General features: G+C 42.0%; 1 protein-coding gene across 2 annotated transcripts in view; it reads left to right on the top strand.

Moving 5' to 3' along the window:
• Positions 1-20,769, top strand: part of LOC149169313 (uncharacterized) — a 160,989-nt gene that overhangs the window by 68,591 nt on the left and 71,629 nt on the right. For both annotated transcript variants that reach the window (XM_089428645.1, XM_089428643.1), the window contains exon 3: positions 11,131-11,270. In XM_089428645.1, coding sequence (XP_089284771.1) covers positions 11,131-11,270 — 140 coding nt within the window. The remainder of the gene's footprint in view (positions 1-11,130; positions 11,271-20,769) is intronic.

Raw genomic sequence — 20,769 nt, 5'->3', positions numbered from 1 at the left:
GCTAATGTCTCCAAGCTCCAAATGGGGTTAACCAAGTACCCTATTAGGTGGTTTCTACCTTTAAAAGGGATAGTATGTCCAAGGTACATCCTTCAAAGGGTGGTGGCATGTGATAAAGAGATGAATGGAATAGGGAATGAAAGGGGCAGCCCTAGGCCACATGTTGGGGTACAAGGGTAGCTAGTAAGAGGGAAGCCCACACTTGGGTATATAATGTATAGGAGGGAGAAATTGTGGTGCATGAGGTGCCCCGACCTTGATTTTTCCACCCTTATTTATATGCCTTTGATTTTTATGATTTTTCTTTGATTAACTGCTCGGGGCTCAAGGGATAAGAGCATGATGTGTAAGGTATAGCGGTGGATATCCCCTTTAAGGTAGTGCAGTTTATTGCCCACCAGGGTTGGGACAATCATGGATTCCTGAATGATAATGGAGGCTGATCTAGGGCCTATAGGAACTACAATGATGGCCATGATAATGGGGTAGAGCTCATGTATTGGTTTTTTCCCACATGCTAAATGTGTTTGTCTCAACCATATTTTGCATTTTGTGGTACATTTTCTTGTTGAATGTTGTCAATTATGCTTTTACTTTTCTTTTTAGCTGCATCAACCTTCAGAGCATCATTCTAGGCCTAACCCAAGGTGTGGGCAAGGGGAGGGGGAAGACTAACCCTATGTGGACCCAGTGGAGGAATGTGGACCCTGGTGGGAGAAATGATGAATGGGGTTATAATAAGTGGAAGGGGAGTGATATATGTGGATGAGGGAGCGGGACCACACAAAGACCAAATGGTTGTATTTAACCCCATTTGTTGTATTTGTGCTCTTGTCCCCTAAACCTCTTTTGGATGTTAACCTTCGACCGTAGTCCAGTGGGATCTCTTTTACAGACCTTTGGGCTTTAGGGATGGTACTACATGGGATGGTACTCGATTGCATTAATGAAATGGTTGTATTGCAAGGTGAGGAGACACATTGGATCTTATATAGGATTGCAGGTGGGTCTTCATCTTGGGCTTGGCCTCCCTATACGGGATCCAAGCCCTCCAAAGGGGTCATGATGACACTTATAGGGTGGGTGTTGAGAGCCATGGGCCTCCACCATAGCAAAGAGCAGATAGCCACACCATGGGATCCTTCAACGCCACCTATTGCTTGCTCGTGTCCCAATTATTTGATGATGATGATGCACTTGGATCACATTGCGGAGCTGGCTACACACTTGCACCACACACTTGGCAGTTGGTCCTGAGCCCAGATGGGGTTGTGTCTCACCTAGGGAGTGTTAGTTTTTGTAGCATCGGATGTGTTCTAGCCATGAAATTTGGTGGAGAGGCTACAATACACGAGATCTCCAGGAAACCGTTTCTTGAAATCCCACCTAGAAGTGACTTAATTATATTAGTAACCAATTTTTTTAATGTTTCCTAAGTCTAAACTTAGGAAAACTGGTTAATTAATCAGTATTGATTAAGTCAAGGTGAGAAACATCTAGAAACTCACACAGATCAATTCCAAGATGATCTTGGCCATCGATTAAGTTTTGATCTTGGTCGTTGGTGCTCCAACAATGGATTATAAAAGGAAGTCGATGGGCACTTGGAGAACACACTTGAGAACACCAGAAATTTGATTTCCTTGGAAGATCGATTTCTAGAGTAGCAACAGTCAGCTGTGAGAGAGCCAAAGATTGAAGCATTGAGTGAGGGGCAGGGATAGTGAGTCCGAAGGAGATTTTCCAGATCTGGAGAGGCAGTAACAAGTGATAGAAGTGATCCACACAGAAGCAACCTAGAGACTGCGCGAAGGATGACGTAGAGCAGTTCGATTTAGCTCAGGAGGAGGTCGATTCAGTTTCCAGAGGCCAGGAAAGTCTTCTAGAGGACCGAAGAGTCACTTCCAGTAGCAGAGACAACATATACAGCTTGATCAAAGGTAGTATTGAGCCACATGTGTGAGAGATAGTGCAAAAAGGCTCACACTAGGCTTTGGACGACCAATTTTCTGTAGAAGCCAGTGCCTGGATTGCTTGTGGGGTGAGAGAATTTTTCTCTCTAATTATTTCTGTCAGATACTTGCTGATTGGATTGCCAGTTGGGCATCCATAGATTGTACTCATATTTTTTGTGAAAATTCTATCACTGCAACAACTGATTTATTTTACCTACTTATTTTCCCAATAAGTTATTTATGAAAATCCTTCAGTAAACATTAAAATAAATTCTGCTGTAGATATCACACCATAATACAGAAAAAAACACATGCACAAGAATTAACACATCGACACAGATATTTTGGACAAAATTTCCCGGAAAAAGCCAATGTGGGAAAATCGGTGCAGCAAGGGAGGATTTTATTATTCAGCAATTCTTTAGTACAACTGGGTGCCAAATTGGCTTACCCAACAGAGAGAAAATCCTTCAGCACTTCTCCTAGTCTCAGCGTCAGTCTGGCTGACCTTTGCGTAGCTCCTAGACCCTCTGCGTCAACCCCTACCTCTCTGCGTCAACACTGGGCCTCTTTGCGTCACCCACGCAAGCCCTCCAGTGACTGCGCAGTCTGCTGCCTCTGCGTCTGCCTCTCCAACCTCTGCGTTGTTCCCCTGGTGCTGTTCCCGACTCTTTGTTCCGTACTTGCTGCCTCCTGCTGCTCTCCAGACCACTAGTTCGAATTTCTCAGCTAACCTTACTCCAGAAATCGAACTGACTGGTCTCCCTTAGTGTGTTCTCCAACTGACCCTTAAGCCTCTTCTTATACTTTTCCTGTTGGTCCTTCAATGACCGAGATTAAATCTCTAATCAACAGCTGAGATTAGATTTGGCTTGATCCATGACTTTTGGAACCTTATAACCCAGTTTTATATTTTTTTAAGCTGTGGTTCACGGTCACTGAGTGGCCGCTACATCCACGGTAGAGAAGCGGGGCAGTTCCACCCGAAGGGATCTGCCCGTCGGCCATAACAGGCCTAACCCCGAGGGCGTCGAAGAGATTTGACCCCGTGACCTCCCAACTGGGAAAGTGCTTAGCAACGGGAACTCGACCATTTGAGCTATCCCTTGGGGTTATCCCAGTTTTATATTAATACCCATTAATATTTTATTTTTCCTAAGTTTAGACTTAGGAACTCCATTAAAAATATTAATTATCTTAATATCTCCCAAACCGGTTAGAATCTGCCCAAACCATTTCTGGGTCTTGGAGATCTCATGTGTTTTAGCCTCTCCACCAATTTTCATGGCTAGAGCACATTTGATGCTACCCCAAATCAACATTTTCGCTGCTGCGTAATAAAATAATACCCTCATCTGCTGCACCAGTTTTCCCGCATTGAGTTTTCCAGGGACTTTTGTCCAAAAACAATTTTCTTAGTTCCAACGCTATTTATTTTCCGCAGTTTTATTTGTGAACATTGCAGTGTGTTTATTTTGATGTTGCCGTTGCAATAAATTGAATAATTGATTTATCAGTTAGAAGAAATAATACCAGTTGCTGCAATATGATTCCATTTTCAAAATTTTCACATGGTATCAGAGCATGATTAATTAGCCGGGAAGCTTAGAAGCAGAGAAAAAATTTCGCTATTCAGAAGGAGCAACATGCCAAAATTCTTGAGGCAACGCATTTCATTGCCAAGCAGATCAAGTTGCTTGGGGAAGTTCGGTTTTTTCAGTGCAGGAGGCAGAAAATGTTCAAATTTCCCAGATCAATGATTCCAGCAGGCAGAGGGAGCAGTAGTAGCTCAGTTTTTCGCTAAGAAGATTCCTAGTTGGACGCAAAGGGTTTTGTTGTAGGTTGCAGAAGCAAAATCCGCATTGGGTGGAAGAGAAAAGCACACACAACAGAGGGAAAATTTTCCTCAGGGAACTTCGAGTCTCGGAAGTTCAAATTTCTAGTTGCAGATTGGCAGTAATAGCTTGCAGGACCACACATTCCAGAAGGGAGTGTGAGTAGCAGCTGAGCACAGGGAAAGAGGGAGTTTTCGACTTGATTAGAGATGACCACAGCTGGGCTGAGAGATCAGGATAGGTTGGAGGGTTCCTCCAACTATGTCATCTGGAAGGCCAGGATGTCCTTCCTGTTGGATGAATATGGCCTGAAGCTCTACATAGACAATGTTGTGGCAGTTCCCCAGGATGCAGATCAGCTGAAGGAATACAGGAAGGAGACGGTGCGGGCGAAGCGGTTGATCCTGGATGGAGTTTGGGACCATATAGTCTCACACATAGTTGGCAAGGATACTGCCAAAGGGATGTGGGATGCTCTCGCCATGCTATATCAGGGCACTTCTGGGCAACGAAAGATGTCCCTGGAGAAACTGAGATGCATCGGGATGCAGAAAGGGGAAGGCATAGATCTCTTCCTCACCAGGATTCAGGAGGTTCGAGACCAACTTGTAGTTGTTGGGGCAGTGCCTCAACCAACAGATCTAGTGAGGTTGGCACTGAATAATGTCTTTAAGGAGTGACAAGTATTTGTCCAAAGCATATTGGGCAGAGACAAGCTACCAAAATGGGATAGGATGTGGTCAGACTTGCAACAGGAGGAGTTGAGGTGAGCTCTGTTAAGGAGCTCCATCAATGGCAGTAGTAGCAGCAGATCGAAGGTGGTGAAGGAGGAGAAAACTATGGCCCTAGTGTCAAAGGGTCCCAGTCAAGGGCAAGGGGAACAAAGAAGAAAGAAGAAGGACTTGTCAAAGGTCAAGTGCTTTAGGTGTAGTGAGCTTGGTCACTACAACATGCAGTGTCCTCTTAGGAAGAAGGACAAGTCAAAGAAGTAGGACCAACAGACAACTTCTACAGAGATTGACAGGTTGTCTTCCAAGCTGGAGGAAGACTTCGCGATGTTCGCAAATATACCTCCAACAGTGAGGTGGGGAGATTTGGTGCTGTAGCCCCAGAGAACTACAAAGATTAGGCAGGGTCCTTGAGGAGTCCACCTCATGGATCATTACCTGGCTACGGGGGTCCACAGTATTCAATAGCAGGATGGATCAGTGGCAGTAGATGCAGTCAGTACCAGAGTGATAGTTGCAGACTAGTGGCTTAGAAGCACAGTGCAGTGTTGACAGCAGAGTAGGTGGCTCAGTGCAAAGTTGGCAGCAACGCAGATTCTTCAGTGACAACAGAGGCTAGTAGCAGTCAGAGACTGGGGAGACAGATGCATCATACTGAACACAGTGGATTTAGTATTTTGGATGCTTTTCAGTTGCAACAACAGATGAGAGAGAGTTGCAGTGCAGATGCGGTGTTGGCAGCATTATGGCAATGTCAGCAGCAACACAAATGCAACATCAGAGTTGCGCAGTGGTTGGTGGGCAGTATAACCAGACATCAGCAACGTGATAGGTGGTGATATAGAGACAGAGTGTTGTGGCAAAATGTGCAGCACCAGAACACATTCCTCGCTAAGAGGGAGTGTTAGTTTTTGTAGCATCGAATGTGTTCTTTGGTGGAGAGGCTAGAATACATGAGATCTCCAAGACCCAAAAATCGTTTCTGGAAATTCCACCTAGAAGTGACTTAATTAGATTATTAACCAATTTTATTAATGTTTTCTAAGTCTAAACTTTGGAAAATTGGTTAATTAATCAGTATTAATTAAGTCAAGGTGAGAATCATCTAGAAACTCACACGGATCGATTCCAAGATGATCCTAGCCATTAATTAAGTTTTAATCTTGGTCGTTGGTGCTCCAACAATGGATTATAAGAGGAAGTCGATGGGCACTTGGAGAACACACTTGAGAACACCAAAAATTTGATTTCCTTGGAAGATCGATTTCCATAGTAGCAGTGAGCTGTTAGAGAGCCAAATATTAAAGTAGTGAGTGAGGGGCAGGGACAGTGATTCCGGAGGAGATTTTCCAGATCTGGGAGGCAACAATAAATGACATAAGTGATCCACGCAGAGACTACGTAGAGGCTGACACAGAGCAGTTCGATTTAGTTCAGGAGGAGGTTGATTCAATTTCCAGAGGGCTGGAGAGTCACTTCCAATAGTAGAGACAGGCCAGATGACTTTTTCAAAGAAAATATCGAGCCACACGTGTGAGAGAGAACGCAGAGGCAACACAGAAGGGCTCATGTTGGGGTTTGGATGACCAATTTTTTGTAGAAACCAGTGTTGGGATTGCTTGTGGAGTGAGAGAATTTCTCTCTCTAATTATTTCTGTCAGATACTTGCTGATTGGATTGCCAGTTGGGCATCCATATACTAAGATTTTCACTGTTGTATAATAAAATAAAACCCTCATTTGCTGCATCGGTTTTCCTGCATTGGGTTTTTCCGGGGACTTTTTCCAAAAACAACAATGTTAATTTTTATGTGCGCTAGTATTTTCTCAGTTCCAACGCTATTTATTTTCCGTAGTTTTATTTGTGAAGGTTGCAGTGTCTTTATTTTGATGTTTCCGTATCAATAAACTAAATAATTAATTTATTAGTTAGAAGAAATAATACCAATTGCTGCAATAGGATTCCGTTTTCGGAATTTTCACAGGGAGACAAGGGAGGGCTTGTATCACCATTCCAGCCCTTATAGATGGAGCACAAACTTGCTTGATTCAGTTGGAGACCCATGAGGCCCTTCTTTGTGCCCCCATATCCACTTGGGAGCACCACATGTTATTTGCTTGGAGATTAAGGTGCCACCCCCTTCATTAATGTTATTGGAGCCCTCCTATTAATTATGGCTTATGAGGGACTTGATTAGGCCTTCCAACGACCCTATTAGCTATTGTACTATCATTTCGGCCCTCTTGAGAAGCTTATTGTTCATCTTTTGGAGCTATTTGGTGGGCTTGTCACTAATAGATTTATTTTTTGGTACATTAGGCTAATATTAGGGATTTATTTTTTGGTACATTAGGCTAGTATTAGGGGCTAGTTCATATTTCGATATCACATGACATGTATAAAGAGAGGAGGCCTAGCCTCACTTTAAACCATCATCATTTGGATTTTGACTTCTCTTTTTTGAGAATTTCGGACCTACACTTTTGGACAAGTTTTTGGAGGATAAATGCACTTACGATGTTTGGAAAATTTTCACACTATTGTCTTGGAGCTTCTTTGACAAGCTACTGATGGATGGATATATTCTTGTTATCTTGTAAGTACTTTAATGCTATATTTTTCCTATGCTAAATGTCTAATGTATGGAATGTCATTTCTATATCTTGATTGTGCCCTAATTTAATGCTAATTTATGATAAGCACTAAGATTGTGAAAGTATTGCATGCGTTATTCATGGATAATGAGAATGAATGTTCCTAGAGGGCTATTATGCATATGGTATCCTTGAAACTCCATCATAACATTGTCAACAAGTATAAATGTCTAGGGTAGCCGTTAAGCCTTCTTGTTAGGGTTTGCAAAGTTGTAATAGGCCTCCTTGAGATAGCGAAGGTTGAAGAACAAGGTCATTTTGACTCCAATTCTCCCAAAAGGACTACACACTGGTCTTAATCCTAGGTGATCACCTAAAAATTCTTACCTTTTCACCTTTCTTTTCCGATTCTACCCTAACCCTAGAAGTTCCCTAGGGCTCCCTGTGAAATCCATTAGAGAGGGACTCTTCTTGAGAAAATTGGAAAGCAACTGCGCTGGTGAGTCTCTTAGAAGCCCTCAAATTTTGAGGCCAATCCCATGGTTGGATTGAGAGATATACCAAGCCCTAGCTATACGACTGAATTTCTCTAGGTTTCTTCTAGATAGTGGTAGAATCAAGGGTCTTCTATGCTTGAAAACTCATTTGAAGTTAATATCTCTTGTACCCTCATTATCCTTGCTTGGCCTAGCCTTCCCATTGTCCTTGAAATTTCATAAACCCTAGGCCTTGCTAGGTCTCTCTTGTGGTCCTAAACCTTTATATGATCTCTATTTCACAAAACCCTAAGAGAGGTCCTTTATTCCTCTATGAAGCCTTGATTTAGGCATATCTCTTGTATTGATTATCTTATCCTCCTAGGTCTAGGCTTCCTCCCATAAGCCTTTCTTGGAGAGACTTTTATCTTGCCTTTGAAGCAAGAAAGCTATTATTTGAGCCTCTCCTTTGAATGGGCTTTGGAAATCACATTGTACCTTGTTATTGACCTTATCCTCCTAGTGATTTCTCTTATACTGGGATTCCTCCCATCGGTGAAACTCTATAAAGGGACATTGGCTGAGGTGATAGCGGGTCCTTGTCCCGTTGTTTCCATTTGGTCTAGTAGTTGTCCTTTAGGTACCCCTAATAGAACCCTTACTATGTTGTTTGTTAACAGGGCTGTTGGCTGGTTGGTTGTCCAAAGGAGATTTTTTTTCTCTTATGGAGTATACCCACATTTTGGTGGGTAAACAATCTCCACTAATTTGGATATGTGATTTTGTGCATGCACATAAATTCATTAGTATGGGCCTTGCTCAAATAATTGATATGATTTGCTTGTATGTGAATTACTATATTTTAAAGGTTGTTTGTTCATCTCTGCATTGCTCTTCACTCTTAGAGACTTGCCGTGCTTATGCTTTTCAAATATGTAAGGGCGCATGCCTTGCATGACTTTTGGGCATTGTGGTCCTCTATGGAATGAGCTGTTTGGTTCCACAACGCTCATGCGATGCGAGCCTATATATGGATGATGCCTTTTGGTGTACATGGTGAGCTCATATGAAGGAAAGGTGGGGCCATACAGATGGGCAATTGAGTCTTTTGTGGCAGAAGATTGACGCTTCCTAATTGAGTTGGAAAATCAAGTTCTGACTAGCAGCATTGTAAGTATCAATGATATATTGTCAACATTGCAATATATTATGATTCTCTTAGCTTTGGTGATAATATCGCTGGAAAAATTTGTGACTTTTTCAATTTTGAATATATCGCGATATATTGGCAATATATCAGCAATATATCTCCTGAAAAAGGAAAAATATTGGTTGATTTGAATATCTTTTGTACAATTTGGAGAGGGAAAGTAAAAGATTGAGAACAAAGGGGTTTCTCACTATTACATTTTCCCATAATAAGGCTAGAGGGAGGGCGTTTCTTTAGATGTTTAAAAAATTTTAAAAATGAATATTTTTTTTTTGTATTTTTAAAAGTTTGCTGATATTTTTTGATATTTTCTCAGATGTTGCCGTTAAGTTAATTTCTAGACCCTCAGTGATGTATTTGTGGACTCGATGTTCGCAACATTGCAGACTAGACTTCGTCATTGTCTACATTTAGTCCTTTTATGACTTCCAGCATGGTTTTGCCAAGGAATTTACCATATTCCCTTTCAGGCCATAATTCCCCATTAATAGATAGGTATATTTAGCGATTAATCTTTAAGCTTTATTATGAAAGGGATCAAATGGATCTAACCTTGGTTGTTTCTTTTGTATGTTTACCCTTATTGTATACGTGACATGAAGCTTGTGAAGCAAAGGCTGTGGCATTAACTCGATCATTCCCTTAGACCATAATTCCCCATCAATAGATAGGCATACTTAGCAATTAATCTTTAAGTTCTATTATGAAAGGGATCAAATGGTTCTAACCTTGGGTAGTGCTTTCGCATGTTTACCTTATTATATATGTGACATGAACCTTGCAAAGGAAAGGCTATGGCATTAACTCCAATATAATTGCCACTTGTGCTAAAAAGAGGGAAATAGTGTCACTGGTATGTTCACAATTAAGTCATTTCCCTTATTTCAGATATTTCTGGTTAGATGCTTCTATTTCATGGTTTCGTTTTTGTTGTGAACAGATGTAAAGATGTTTCTGTCTTCATGACCTGCTTGTAAAAATTAATAGCTCTGGTCTGTTGTGGCTCAGTCTGCTTGATTGCATCCCTTCAGAGATTTCATTACGATTACTATCTACAAGTTGTCCACTTCTTTCATTATATTGAAATTTATATGTGCTCGTTGTACCAATGGTGTAATAAATGTGATGCCTCCCAGTTTCATGTTTGAACTATACAAATTCATAGAAGATAATTGAAGCATTGGTGTCTGCATGTTATATATTTTGGTAGTAATATATTGAGAATTGAGTTATGTGGTGTATTTGAGAAGCAGTTTAGTGCCCTAAATTACAATTAAATCAGACAATTCCAGAAAAATATACCCAGGCTTTGCAATTTACTCGGACGTTCAATTTAACTAGAATTTAACAATTTAAATGCGGAAAAATACCTGGATATCTGTTTGAAGGTGTTTCTGGTCTGTTATTGTTCCTGCTCCTCTTACAAAACTGACCCTTTTTCTCCCAGCCTATCTGGAAACAACCTATCCGGTTCCCAGACCCAAAAGACTTCGAAATAGAAGTCTTCTGGCTCCCGTGCCCAAAAATCCGAGAGCAATTACCCAAATTATCAAGTTTCTCTCCATAGAATTACTCTGACTATTGCTTCTCTATATATCCTCCTCTGTCTTTGCTTCCTGGAAAGGCCCAAAAACCCTTCCCCCCTCTATGCCCTCTTCGCCCTCTTTATCTCCCCAAGCATCATCGCCTTCCAAATTATAAAAATGATTTCCTTGCCTTCTGCCAGTCACTTGGCATTTTGAAGGGTCTGAAGAGGCGGTCACACTTATATAAGTGTTAATGGTCAAAGGTTTATATCTATTTAGTTCATGAGACAACGAATTATTAAAAAGTTTAAATTTTTATTTAAAAACTTTAATACTATTAATTGAACTTACACTTTTATTAAAGTTTGTTAATTTAATTCATATCTTATAAATTTATTTCATTTATAAATTTAATTTAATTCATAATCTATTGTATTTACTTTATTTTTGAATAATGTATTAATTATATATTATGATGGTGGTATACATATCAAGTACCCCACTCGATATATTCATTATATTCTGGTGAGTTAGGTATTTACTTCAATAATCAATTCATTACCCTATACTTAGACATTTTTCAATATTAGCTAGTATGTATACTAGTGCAGTGCATGCGATGCATGCATATGTAGCTATCATATTCATGCCTCCTATGCCTGCTAATATTCCTATGCTCCCTTTAATTCGAGATGTGTCATTACAAGCAATTTTGCATTAATCTTATGTATAAATCTTAATGCTTGGGATATTCCTTTGGCTTATTGATTCACTCAAGTTGCTGAGTTTTGTAAGTTCTATTTCAGGATGGCAGTATCAGGAAAGGCCGGCAACTGTGCAATTCATGGTTGAGAATGCCTTATTAAAGATCACAAAGCTAGGAAGAAAGGATCTTCACTTGGTTGGTGCAAGTCGAACCGATGCCGGTGTCCATGCTTGGGGTCAGGTATGTTATAACATGCTTTAGCTTTTCTTTATATTAAATAAGCAAGCTTGGTTATTTATTTCTTTTTGTTTTTCTTTCAAATTAATCACTTTTAGTAGGAAAATTCATGAGTACTTCTACTATCATCTTCAATGTGTTCATATAGTATTCAAGAACTAGATTGCATTAACTATATCATGTGATACACTACTACAATAACTAATGTTATCATGACCTTCCCGGAGTATCCACTCATAATGGCAATAATTTGGTATAAACTACGAATAGTTATCTGGAAAAATTTACTAAGAACACCTAGAGAAATTTTCCTTTGCTGTAGGTGTTCTTGGCCTCAACTGTATACTAAATGTCTACTTAAAATTGGGAAGCAAAAGACGATATCATTTTAGATAAGATGAATTTATTAATGACCAACAAACTTGTTATATTACTGGGTTATTCCAAAAGTATTTATGCCATGTTTTTGGGTGCTTCATGTGTTTTGGTGTACATGGTGTATGTTTAGTGCTTGGATGGGTCCAAGATGGATTACAACATGAGATATGGTCCATGATGGATATAAATAGCTTGAGATGGCATAATTGAGATAGTTTGCTTAGTGGATGTTTGACCTTAGTTGATTGCAAGCTTAGTGATTTTCCTTTGGGTGTTGGAGATCTCTTGGTAGTTTGGTGGATGCCCTTCATTGAAGTCTCATGGACAAGTCAGTTTCTTGGAGAGTACCCTACGAGTGATGTGGAGCATTGTGCATCATTGAGGAGGGCTTCAACCCTTGGCTGGCATGTGGCCCCTTGGTTTTCTTTTTGAAGGATTGGAGATGGCTTGGGGACACTTGGGGCTTTGATAGTGTTCTTGTAGGGGGTAGCTAACCCACTGGAGGGATTTCCTTTGTAGGATAGATTGAGTCCATGGAAGTTTGTGTTGCCGCATCACTTTGGAGTCATTCTTGTGCATGACATCCCGTTGGAGCTTGACACTTGTAATCTAGAGTGGATGTCTCACTTGTTTGGCCTACAAATGTTTTTGCAGGGTTCTTGTAAGGGCTTAGGCTCACATAGTATTGTTAGACTCCCTTACCTCTCATATGAATAGAAGAAGAGAATTTTTCCATAACATATTCATTCACTCACTTGTATTTAGTCATGTGATGAGATGTGACTAAGAGAAGAGAGTGCACACTTTCTCTCTCTTTGTCAAGTCTTCTCTTTTATTGTATTCTATCTCTCTATTAAGTCTTCCCTTGTATTGTATTCTCTCTCTTCTGAGGGGCTAGTGTTTCTTGGTCTTCTTGGAGTTTCTTGGAGCATATTGGAGTTCTAGGGTTGTGGTTTACCACTTGGATATTAGAGATTAGGTTTTGAGAGCAAACCCAGGGTGGATTTGTGAAGAAGACGAGAAAAGGAGAACGTTTTGCCTTTGAGATTTTGTAGGAGATATTCTTGCACTTGGATCTTCTTGGTTGAGCCACGATTTCATGAGTTACCTAGTTAGGGTTTTTTTGATAGTTGGAATTACCTTCAGGGAGACTGCCTAATAGGGACAACAAGCATACCCTTGCGTGTAGATCACTCAGGATTGATGGGGACATTGATGATCATCATTGGATGATATTAGGGGGACTTGCGCGCCCGTCTCACTGCCACATTGTTTGCAGGCACAATGAAATTGGGTGTTGTCCCTCAATACCTTCATCACGAGCAGCAGGACGCGAGAGGCTCACTTGAGACAGTTAGTTGGGAAAAAGAGTATCTAGAGAGAGAATTCTCAACGTGGCATTTGATCAGGGCTCAAGCTGACCGGTACAGGCTTGGGGAATACATGGTTTGTTGCAGAGGTAGCGTGTGCTCCACCCCTGAGTTCACACTTAGGGAGGTGACCGTGAGTGAGCTGCAGGGTGCACTTTTGGTAGGACAACCCGAGGTGTTATGTGAGCACGAGGTACAGGGGATGATAGTCCTCATTAGCAGGAGGATGCCTAGGCTCCAGGCAGTATCCGGGTACATCATCAGGAGCTGGGATAACAAATTTCACTGTGTGGTCTGGTAGGAGCAGAGCAGTTTGTCATACGCGGGACAAATTCTTGATGTTGGGTGCCCATCCATTGGATACATACAGGGGTCAGAGATGAGGCACATATGGGTCCCAACATCTAGGAGCATGTTACAACAGTAGGCAATGAGGATTGGGAGTTGTGGACTTCCAGTATGGTTATGGGATCTAGGGATCCAGTTGATTGGTGGGACACTCCATTACTTAGTGAGTACAGTCAGGATAGCAGGTGATCTGGTTCATTATCAGGTTAACACATGGGGGATCATCGAGGTCTTCATGATTTGGCGAGGCAGATTGTTCTTCAGGATTGGGGCCAACCATGGAGTGATAGGCGCGAGCGTTGCTGAGTCACCTTGGCAGGTTGAGCTTAGCCTCGATCATCACATATATTATGGCCGAGAGTTATAGGAGAAGAGGTTCTGGTACGAGCGTAGTAGGCAGTTAGTCATAACCAGAGTGTTGCAGGGTCAGCAGGACAATTTCTTTCTATGATGGGCATGGGACCCTGGCATCATAGTACTTGACAACTCAACGACATTTAGGGATGAGCTGGCTACTATAGGGGGAGACCACTCAGATCTTCCCTGGGGATTTAGTGACTCGCTGATAGCATGGGAGACTTCCTCAGCATGGTAGGTTGGTCAGCAGGAGGATACTAGGGAAATTTCATGCGAGAGAAACTTCATCCCCACATGGATTGTGTTGTGTCTTCAGAAGTTTACTCTTGGAGTGCATGAGGTGGATTACTCGGCAGGGTAGCTTCATGGGGAGTTGGACAGAGTCCTACATTATCATGATGCTCTACTTATTGATAGTATGCAGAGGGCTTTTGGTTCCTGTATCTGGTTGGACAACGAATGGAGCAAGGTATGCGTCACATTGATCAAGATGGCTTAGGATCTGGCTATCGAGGGATTCCTTCATGTCAAGACAGTGTTGAGATTGGGGATGACTCAGTGGCACATTTGGGACCTTGGTATTATTCGTGGTTATAGTGGTGATCAACAGTCAAAGAGGGCACTTGTTTAGACATTTCTCGAGGACAACAATTTTTGGCAGGGAAGACTCTCATGTCCCCAATTAATAATTTTGTTAAGGGAAATTCTCAATTTTGCAATTTTGGCGAATAATAAATATTTTTGGAAAATAAACTTAGGAAAATGGGTTATGAGGGCTCAATATATTTTTTGGAGAGAAAAGAAGGCCAAACTTAGGAGAAAAGAAAAATTAAAGTGAAGTTGTGGAGGTTACCAAAATGAAAATCGAACCATGGGAAGAATCAAACCATGGTATCAAAGCATAGTGTGAGAGAAATCGACCCATGGTATGAGGAAGGGAAAGCAACAATAAAAGGAAGGCTAGAGCCTCATTTTGATTATTCTATTTGGCTTTTCGTTTCATAAGTGGAGAGTTTGCTTGAACTGCTTAGCCAAGTGAACTAGTGCTATTTAGCACAAGGAATTTCCAAGTGGAAATTCCACCCTCATTTCAGAGAACTTCGAGTGTCTCCCTAGTGAGGTAATTTGGGGAGTCCAATTCAAGATTTCCACATAGCTTTATTGCAGATATTCACTCAGTTTTCCACTCCTTGGGCGCAAAGGTAGTTTGAGTTGCTCATTAGGGAATCAACTATTGTGGGTTGACCATTGGAGTTCCGACTATTTTGCGGGTGATTTTCCCTATTGATGCCGGTGATTTTGTAGAGGATTTGCAGGGCAGAGATCAACATTATTTGTGGGCTGCAATTTTTCCTTTTGGAGTTGCGCTGGGGTTTACTAGTTATTCTCTGCGCAGGGGTTGAGCAATAGTGTTTTGCCAAGTATTGGAGCTGATTTTGGCCGGTAGTTTGAGGAAGGAATTTTGCTGGGATTTGGAGGAGTTTCCCTTTGGGGAAATTGTGCATTCTTGCAGTAGTTTGATTTTTGTAGCTCACTAGCAAATTGTGAAGGGCCACACACTGATTTTGGGGTTTCAGTGACTGGTGGATTCAACTTGATATTTTTTCTGGGTTTTTTTCTAGGTTTTATGAGAGGAGTCTGTGGTTAAAATTTTAGAATTTTCTCGGTGATATTCGGGCCTGAAATACTCATTCTTATAGCAGGATGAATTGCTGGTTTAGCTGGGATTTTCGCACTATTTTGGGCATTCTGAGTTAGCTGGAATTAGCTCAAAATATTTCTGGGTTTTATTGGTTGGGGTGTGAGGAGCCTCTCTAATTTTTCAGAAATTTTGGAGCAGTTTTTGAGGGTTCATTTCATAGTTTGCCTCCAACAGCAACAATAGCAATTTCAGGGCAGTGCGTTTGGATAGATTGAGCCATTTCAGTTGGAGATTTCACTTAGTTTCTCACCTGGGTATTGCATGCTTGTAGTAGCAAGCCCAAGTTCTATCTATTCACTCCATTATATTCAGTTCCAACTTTAAAATCAATAAAATGGCTCAGTTTTATGGCTGCTATTCTATGGCTCTCTGACCTATTTCTATTTGTGTAAATTTGTGCCTGCATGTGTGAAAATTCTTGGTTGCAATTTAGTGCATGTTTTGATATTCATTGTATTTTCTAGTTTGGAACATTACAATATATCGAGTGGGGTACTTGATATGTATACCACCATTATATATATATATATATATATATATATGATTAATCCTTTAATAAAAATAAATAATAAATATAATGAATTATGAATTAAATTTAATTAAAGTAAACAAGGTGATTTATTGAAACTTATAAATAAAGTAATTTAATTAAATTGAAAATTAAATAAAATAAGATATTTTCTGTATTCAAGCTTCTGTGATCCATAATGAATTAAGCAAAGTCTTTCGGTAGAAATCACATAAGAGAATTTTTTGGCCGACGCGTTTCGAACCAAGAAATGTGGTTCATCATTAGGACCAGATGAAGAGGCAGACCATGGCAAAGGCTTAAATAGAGAGGAATGTAGAGACATAATTTCAAGTAACGGATTTATGTCTCTACATTCCTCTCTATTTAAGCCTTTGCCATGGTCTGCCTCTTCATCTGGTCTTGATGATGAACCACACTTGTTGGTTTGAAACACGTCGGCAAAAAATTCCCTTATGTGATTTCTACCGAAAGACTTTGCTAAAAAAATAAGATATTGTTAGCTCCTAAACAAAATAAATAAATTTATCCAATGTTTCATTACATTTATGAATGTAACTACCTCTAAACAAAGGGAAAAGATGATTCTAGAAGGTAGGAGACCGACAATAGAGGTATTTGGAGACGGTGGATTTTGGGCATATAAAGGAGTCGAGGAGACCATGACAGGGGAGGATGAAGAACACTGAAGGAAGGTTCTATTTCTAATTATGGGAGAAGCAAAGAGAGAAACACAAAGTCTTGAGCAATTGTTCTTGGTGTTTTGAGCATGTGTAATATTCCTAACCCAAAATATTCCTCAAACCCCAACAAAACTCCAACCAAATACGTGCAAATGATATAATAACCCAGAAGTGATAAAATAACAGTGGAACAACATATAATAATGTAAACCGGAAATATAAGCAAATACACAAGAAATGCAGCGAGAAATGCTAAGCCATTTTATTATACTGAGCAATAAAATGAGTACAAGAGGTGATCAGACAAATGGCACCTCGACTTGCACAAGGCAAGTGAAGAAATACTCTCAGAATGACAAGAATGGCCTCTCTGCGTGGATGCTGCTGCTAGAAAACAACTGATGATTTGGGGCTGCAACCCTCCTCGGAAAAAGCTGAAACTCTGGATTCGGGCTCTACTTAAGAAACCTAGAAAAACCCAAAAAGCTTTCCTGGAATGGCCAACCCCCGAAAAACACCCCCTTAGGGTTCTGTGCAGTTCCTCAATGCCCTGCGCTGCCACTGTAGAAAGCCCTCTAAACGTTGCCTGAAACACGGCCTGAAACCTTGCCAAAAATCCTCCAATGAGACAAGAGCTGGACCCCTGCTCAATCACCCAACATAAATCCACCTGCAAACCCCAATCCAGCACTGCAACCAAAAAGAACTGCGTCCCTTTTCAGGTGCTGCGCAGTCCTCCAAAATGCTAATGAAACTGCTGCTGAAATGTTGATAAACTACTGCTGAAATACCGATGGAAATACCTTGCCCGAGCAGGCACTCGAAGTCCCCTAGGGCTAAGGGTGAGATCTCCGAACAGAGACACTGAATGCACTAAACAGTGCTGCAGACCAGCTAAACAGCCAGCGTGCTGAGAAGTCGAAACGACTAGCTCAAAATGCACATAACTGAATGATCAAAATGAGGGGGTTCCTCTCTCTTTTATAGCCTTCGCTTCTCCCAATCCCAAGGCTCACCTCCTCTTGCGTGATTCCCCTCTTGCCACGTGTTTCTTCCCTCCTGTGTAGTTCCTCCATGTGTCTGTGTGGGCTCCATTTCTGCGTCCCCCTTTGGCCCCCTTGGCTCCCCTTTAAGTCATAAACGTTGTGCTACTAGGAAGTGACTTTTTATTCAAAAAGTGAGTTATGTTCCCCTTCCTCACTTTTTTATTTACAAATAACTATAGAAGGCAAGAATTCGAACAAAACCGAATATTCCAATTAGCCATGGCTAATTAGGAATATTACAGTCTCCCCCGGCAAAATGTTGCTTGTCCTCAAGCAACTGAAGTGATGGATGCTGTAAAATCTTCTTACTCTCCCAAGTGGCATCCTCATCCGACAATTCTTCCACCTCACCAAGAATTCCCAGACCGTCCTGCTCCGCAGCTGCCTCTCACTGGTATCAATGATAGCCTCCGGCTGCAATACCAAATGCCCCTCATCATCCATGGGTGGTAGCTCATCTGTCACTGTCACCTACTGCCCCAATGCCTTCTTCAGGCATGATACATGAAAAATGTTATGAATCTTGCTGCCTTGGGGCAGCTCCAACTCATATGCAACCTGTCCAATCCTACGTATCACCCTGTATGGCCCATAAAAGCGGGGCTTGAGCTTCTCAGCCCCCTTCTGCTTCAGTGACGACTGTTGGTATGGCTGTAATCATAGGTAGACCATGTCCCCTACCTCGAACTGTCTCTCCACCCGACCCCTATCGACATACAGCTTCTGCTGGTTCTGCGCTGTAGCCATGTTATCCTTGAGAGCTCGGAGGATATCCTGACTCTCTTGGATCCAAATCTTGGCTCTAGGAGCCCTGCTATCACCAAACATCACGTCAACAAAAGATAAAGGATGGTACCCACATAAGGCATAGAATGGTGACATACCAATGGACATGTGATGTGAAGTATTGTAGCAGTACACCCCAGATGCAGCCACTTCAGCCATGCTCGCTGCAGCCCACTGACATAGTTACGCAAGTAGCCCTCCAGCCACTTGTTAACTATTTCTGTCTTCCCATTCGTCTGTGGGTGATAACTGGTACTCGGTGTCAACTTCGTCCCCACCAACCGGAAAAGCTCCTGCCAAAACCCGCCCATGAAACAACTGTCCCTATCACTGACGATGGTCTTAGGAAGACCGTGTAGCCTGAATATCTCCCTAAAGAACAGCTCAGCCACCTGTGCTGCTGTATAGTGTGCGGATATGACAAAAAAGTGTGCGTACTTCATCAGTCGATCAACGACGACAAAGATATAATCTTTGCCCTGTACCATGGGCAACCTTTTGATGAAGTCCATCGAAATACTCTCCCATTTCCCCTCCAGAATGGGAAGAGGTTGTAATAAACTTGCAGGATGGCTCATCTCTTCCTTGTTCCTCTAGCAAACATCGCACTCTCGGATGTGCTGGAGTACGTCCTCCTTGAGGCCCTTCCATGAGAACCTCTCTCTAATGGCCCTGTAGGTTTTGGTAAACCCCTGATGTCCTGACAAAGGTGAATCATGTGATGCTTGGAGTATCCTCTTCTTGAGCTGAGACCCCTCAGTCAAGAAAATCCGGTCCCTGTAATAGATGATCTCATTGACCACCCTATACCTGTCATCTACCACCTGCCCATCCAAAACCTTACATGCAAACCTGTCCTTGGAGTACTCTACTAAGAATCGAGCCTTCCAATCTGTATCCAAACTCATAAGAGACAACGTGGCTGGTCTACATGAAAGGGCATCTGCTACCACGTTGTTCTTACCCTTGACATACTCAATGTCAAAGTCATATGCTTGGATCTTACTGATGCACTTCTGCTGCCTCTCCTGTAGTTGCTTCTGCTCCAAAAAAAGCTTGAGGCTGTTGTGATCAATCCTCACCCTGAACCTGTTACCCACCAAATACTGCCGGTACTTAGCCAATGCATGCATGATGGCCAACATCTCCTTGTCGTATATGGAATAGAACCTCTCATGTGGAAGGAGCTTCCGGCTCTCAAAGGCTATAGGGTGACCTCCCTGCATCAATACTGCGTCGATTCCCTCTCCCGATGCATCACTCTCCAAAACAAATGGCTGCGTAAAATCTGGTAATGCAAGCACTGGGCAACTGCTCATAACCTCCTTGAGCTTGTCAAAGGCTCACTGCGTTGTATCTGACCAACTGAATGCCCCCTTCCTCGTCAAATCTGTCAGGGGTGCAGCAAGCTGTGAGAAACCTTTGACGAACTTCCGGTAGTAAGTACAAATGCCAATGAACCCTCGAAGTTCCGTCACATTTCTCGGCTCCGGCCATTCTCTGATAGCCCTGATCTTCTCCTCATGGACCCTCACTCCGTCCACCCATATGATGTGTCCCAGATACAACATCTCCGTCAACCCAAACTTGCACTTGGATTGTTTGGCATAGAACTGCTGCTCCTGTAAGATACGCAATACTGTCTCAATGTGTTGGAGATGCTCCTCCCAAGTCCTGCTGTAAATGAGAATATCATCGAAGAATACCAACACAAACTTCCTTAAGTGACTACGGAAGATGTGATTCATGTAGGACTGAAATTTAGCTGGGGCGTTGGTTAGCCCAAAAGGCGTCACCAAGAACTCAAAGTGCCCATAGTGACACCTAAAGGCAGTCTTGGGAATGTCCTGCTCCCTCACGCGAATCTAATGGTACCTAGATCTCAAATCAATCTTTGAGAAGAACCGTGCCCCTCTCAACTCGTCCATCAACTCATTGATCCTGGGTATGGGGTACCTGTTCTTCAGGGTCTTCTTGTTCAGGGCCCTGTAGTCAATGCACATCCTCAATGTACCATCCTTCTTCTTCACCAACACCACAGAAGAAGCAAAAGGACTCGTGCTCGGTCGGATGTGCCCAAGAGCCAGCAACTCCTGGATAGCCCGCTCAATCTCATCCCGATAGGCCTTGGGGTGCCTATAGGGGGTGGTAATCATGGCCTGTATACCCTGCTCAAGCTCAATGGTGTGCTCAAACCCCCGATCCAGTGGCTGTCCTGGTGGAATCTCCCCAAACACTGTGGCATATCGATCAAGGATAGACTGTATCTCTGGATGTACCGTCTGCCCTTTAGTCCCTGCCTT

Source organism: Pinus tabuliformis, chromosome 4_2 (genome assembly GCF_031772625.1).
Source record: "Pinus tabuliformis cultivar Carrire ecotype Pingquan chromosome 4_2, CPIR1, whole genome shotgun sequence".
In the NCBI taxonomy this organism is placed as follows: Eukaryota; Viridiplantae; Streptophyta; class Pinopsida; order Pinales; family Pinaceae; genus Pinus; species Pinus tabuliformis.
The sequence above is the reverse complement of the archived record's forward strand: the minus strand, read 5'-3'. Positions and strand labels throughout refer to the sequence as shown.